Source organism: Portunus trituberculatus, chromosome 36, assembly GCF_017591435.1.
Source record: "Portunus trituberculatus isolate SZX2019 chromosome 36, ASM1759143v1, whole genome shotgun sequence".
NCBI classification, from domain to species: Eukaryota; Metazoa; Arthropoda; class Malacostraca; order Decapoda; family Portunidae; genus Portunus; species Portunus trituberculatus.
This window is the reverse complement of record NC_059290.1, coordinates 10,341,219-10,345,945: the sequence shown is the minus strand read 5'-3', so window position 1 is coordinate 10,345,945 and position 4,727 is coordinate 10,341,219. Positions and strand designations below refer to the sequence as shown.

Below are 4,727 nucleotides of genomic sequence, written 5' to 3'. Positions count from 1 at the left end.
CTTATTTCTATTTTCTTTTCTATATTTTTCTGTTTTCTTTTTCTCTTTTCTTTTATTCTATTATTTTCCTTCAATTTTTTCTTTCTTTTTTTCTTCTTCTTCTTTACTCTGCTTTGTGGTGTGGAATTCTCTTTTTTTTTTGTATATTTTTTTTTCATTTTATCTTTTTTTTCTTATCTCGTTATCTTCCTTCACATTTTCTTCTTCTTCTTCTTCTTCTCTTTCTCTCCGTCTTTTATTTATTTTTTTTCTCTCTCTCTCTCTCTCCCCTTCTGTCTTCCTCTCGTTTCTCATTTTTTATCTCTCTCTCTTCTCTATTCTTCTTTTCCTCCATTTCCTCTTATCTCATTATTTCCTCCTTTCATTTCTTTCCTAACTCAATTTTCTTATCTCCTTCCTTTATTTCCACCTCTATGCTTCCTTCCTCTCTTCCTCCTTCCTCTTCATTTTCCCTCTTCTCTCCTCATTACCTCTCTATTTTCTCTCCTCCAATTAACTTCATCCTTCCTTCCTCTTTTCCTCCTTCCTCCTATTTTTTTTTCTTTATCTCCACCCCCTCTCTCTCTCTCTCTCTCTCTCTCTCCTCTTTCTCCCTCCCTTCATTCCTCTTTTTCCTTTCTCCTATACTTTCCTTCCTTCCCTCTCCCCTTCACCACTCCTCTTCCCTCTCTCCCTCCCCCCCTTCCACCCCTCTCTCTCTCCCCACCACAGCCCAAAGCACTACTAATTAACCTCTAACTAATTAATTACTTCATTAAAACAAATTGTAATTGGTGAATGTAGTAATTGGTTACCAGTGTAATTAATCAGAAAACATCACAGGCCATTAAAATCATAAATAACTTCTGCCTTTTTTCTCCTTTTTTTGAATTATTATTATTATTATTATTATTATTATTATTATTTATTTTTACTTATTTCTTTGCTGTCACGTTGAGGTTTTTAGGAAAGACAAGAGAGGGAGAGGGGTGAGGGAGGGAGGGAGAGGGGGTGGGAGAGAAGAGGTAGAGATAAGGTGTGTGTGTGTGAGAGAGAGAGAGAGAGAGAGAGAGAGAGAGAGAGAGAGAGAGAGAGAGAGAGAGAATGGAAAGAAAGAAAGAAAGATTTGTAGATGAAAGGAATAACAAATGAAACGAGGAAGAAATGGAAGAGAAGAAAAAAAAGTGAAGAAAAAGAAAGAAGGAAAGAGATAGAGAGAAAAATATTCATAGATTAGATTAGGAAACGAATACCCTACTCTCTCTCTCTCTCTCTCTCTCTCTCTCTCTCTCTCTCTCTCTCTCTCTCTCTCTCTCTCTCTCTCTCTCTCTGCGGTGGACGTATAAACACACACACACACACACACACACACACACACACACACACACACACACACACACACACACACACACACACACATTTTAGCGTCCCCCCATTGGCCAGAAGACACGTGACGTCACAGGGAGGCAGAATCCCAAGTGGCAGATATTTTCCAGCATCCAACACTATTGATTTCTTTTATTCACCAGTGTAGCCGATGACACACGCTACGCCGAAGCTGATTGGCTCTCCGCTTGCCACGTCTGGCTAACCACGTACTCTCATTGGTTAACTGGTCGTGTACGTGTGTGGGGGTGGAGGGGAGATGGTCAGTTTAGGTGAAGTTAAGTTAGGTTAGGTTAAGTAAGGTTAGGTTAGGTTAGGTTAGGTTAAGTTAGGTGGACTTCATAATGTAAAGTTGAAGGATAGAAGGACGTGGTGGTGGTGGTGGTGGTGGTGGTGGTGGTGGTGGTGGAAGAAAAAGTATTGATGCTGAGTGGAGGAAAACATTATCTCGTAACTCAGGTGGAGGGGAGCACATTCCACGCGTGCTGGGGGCTAGGACTGGAATGGAGGAGGAGGAGGAGGAGGAGGAGGAGGAGGAGGAGGAAGAGGAGGAATGGGAGGAGGAAGAGGATGGCGACGTGTCTTCTACTCTCTCCTTTAATGTCACGTCCTCTCCCTCCTCTCTCTCTCTCTCTCTCTCTCTCTCTCTCTCTCTCTCTCTCTCTCTCTCTCTCTCTCTTAGCACCTTCAGAGTATCTATTGATCGAAAAAAAAAAACATACAGATTTACTCCCAATCATTTACAGAATCTCAATAAAAATAGATAAACAAAATAAAATAGACACTTAATTTAATGATAAAACGAAAAGAAAGATAAACTAATAAAAAAATCAATAAAAAGAGATATGACTGTGTGTGTGTGTGTGTGTGTGTGTGTGTGTGTGTGTGTGTGTGTGTGTGTGTGTGTGTGTGTGTGTGTGTGTGTGTGTGTGTGAGGCGTAGCAGATGCATAAAGAAAGACAGAATTACGAGGGAGAGCGGAGAGTGGTGAAGTGCAAGAGGATGTGGGAGAGAGGGAGAGAGGGAGAGGGGAGGAAGAGGAGTGACTGGGGATGGGAGGGGGGGAGGAGGAGGAAGATGAGTGAGGGGAGAGTCAGTGTGGTTGAGAAGACACAGTGATGATGGTGGAGGCAGAGGGGAATGTGATGAAGAAGGAATGAAGGAATGAAGGAATGATGGAAGGAAAGAGAGAGAGAGAGAGAGAGAGAGAGAGAGAGAGAGAGAGAGAGAGAGAGAGAGAGAGAGAGAGAAACTATCTGAAAAAAAATCTCGCTAAAAAAGGAGAAATTGAGAAAAAAAACAAGAAAACAAAAAAATAATGATGTTTGTGTTTGTGTGTTTGTGTGTATATGTGTGTGTTGAAAGTAACCTCTTGATAACTCACTGACGACACACACACACACACACACACACACACACACACACACACACACACACACACACACACACACACACACACACACACACCAAAACCTCCATTTTCTTCACCTTCCACCTTCCATCCCTCCTCAGAACTGGTGCCGGGGGGAGACATATCAATGGAGGCTTACAGGTACGACCCTCAGCCGCCAGGACAGACCAGAACCAAGCGCATGAGAACCTCCTTTAAGCACCACCAGCTGAGAACCATGAAGTCCTATTTTAACCTGAACCAGAACCCGGACGCCAAGGACCTCAAACAGCTGGCCCAGAAGACAGGCTTATCCAAGAGAGTCCTACAGGTAAGAGAAGGGGAAAAAAAGGGAGAGATTGGGGTAGTTTACAGTGAGGTAGTTTACAAGTTTTACAGTCCAGGGAGCAAACAGGTGGTGAAATATTAAGTGGCTCTGTGTAGGAAGGTTAGTAGTCTCTTCAGTACCAGGACGTGTTTCTATATTCATTCTGGTGACTATTTGGTGATTTTGTACAGCTTCAGAAATTCATGCTGGGATTGAAATAGTGAAGACTGTGGCTATTGATCGTCTGGCCTTCATAGACTCTTCGTAATGTCAATAAAATGGTCTAATCGTATACAAAACTCAAGATTAAAACATTTCACTTACTATTTGATGACTTTTATACAGCTTCAGAAACTCTTGTGGAGGACTACAATGGTAAAGACTCCACCTATTAATCTTCTGACCTCCATAGACCCTTCCTAATGTCAATAAAATCGCATATACCCAAAACTCAAGGTAAAAAAAAAAATGCGTCCCAGTACTGAAGGGGTTAAAGAAAGACTGTGGCCATTAATCCGACCTCCATAGACCCTCCCTAATTTAAATGAAATCCCACACACGAAAATGAAAGTAAAACAGCGTCCCGGTACTGAAGGGGTTAGAGGAAGGGGTTAGAGTAAGCGGGGTGAGCAGACATACGAGCAGGACAAGGCAGGACACACACTCTCTAGTCTTCTCTCTCCCTTTAGGCCATGAAGCTCTCTAAGACTTGAGCCACTGACACTCTGGAAGGGGAGGGGCATTGTCTCCACCATGCAGGAAGGGCCGCCACCTCCACCTCCCTCATCCCCACACCACCTCCTCCTCCACCTCCTCCTCCACCACCGCCATCCCACTACCTTTCTCCGGCAGGTATGGTTCCAAAACGCGAGGGCCAAGTGGCGGAGGAACCTTTTGAAGCAGGAGCAGGAGAGGCACGTTGGCGATAAGATGAAGGACCAGAGCAGCCTGCTGACGGACCTGCGACCTGTGGATTCCCTCGGTCCAGGACTCACGGACCTCTACGCCATGTCCTCGGGGGATGAAGGAAGTCAGTCCCTCCAGTTTACGGATATGTGCCAGTAAAAAGGACGCGGGTGGAGTGTAGGATGCTATACGATGAAGGATGTTTAGTCTTTGGATGCCGTCACTTCGTAGGACTCTGTGGCAGTCTGTATCAAGAGTCCTACTGCTATCCTACACCGACTCCTTCCCGTCTTGCCAGGATGTGAGCAGCGGGAGTAAAGATAGGAATTGTATGGCCAGGGGCGCCGAGGGGAGTCCTTCGCTGAGAGGTGAGGTGAAGGAGTTTTAGGCACACACACACACACACACACACACACACACACACACACACACACACACACACACACACACACACGCACACACATGTCTACAGCGCCTCCATCTGTGTGCATTGAACTGAGGCACCTACCCACACGCACACACACACACACACACACACACACACACACACACACACACACACACACACACACACACACACACACACACGTCTTGTTCCTCCACGTTGGTGTTGCTGTAAAAATAAAGTAAAAACAAGTCGAGGACACATAAAGTCAACTTGCTACTCAGTCAGTCAATCAGTCAGTCAATCAGTCAGTCAGTCAGTCAGTCAGTCAGTCAGTCAGTCAGTGAGTCCCT

The 4,727-nt window shown here is 44.6% G+C and overlaps 1 protein-coding gene across 2 annotated transcripts in view; it reads left to right on the top strand.

Annotated features, from left to right (window-relative positions):
- LOC123513622 (LIM/homeobox protein Lhx9-like) overlaps window positions 1-4,444 on the top strand; it is a 48,953-nt gene extending 44,509 nt beyond the window's left edge. The window contains exons 5-6 of one of the 2 annotated variants that reach the window (XM_045270890.1): window positions 2,878-3,086; window positions 3,936-4,444. In XM_045270890.1, the coding sequence (XP_045126825.1) occupies window positions 2,878-3,086; window positions 3,936-4,148 (422 nt within the window). In that variant the 3' untranslated portion in view covers window positions 4,149-4,444. Of the gene's footprint in view, window positions 1-2,877; window positions 3,087-3,772 lie in introns of both variants that reach the window. The other variant, XM_045270892.1, reaches the window with a different exon arrangement.
- Window positions 4,445-4,727: the final 283 nt, after the last annotated feature.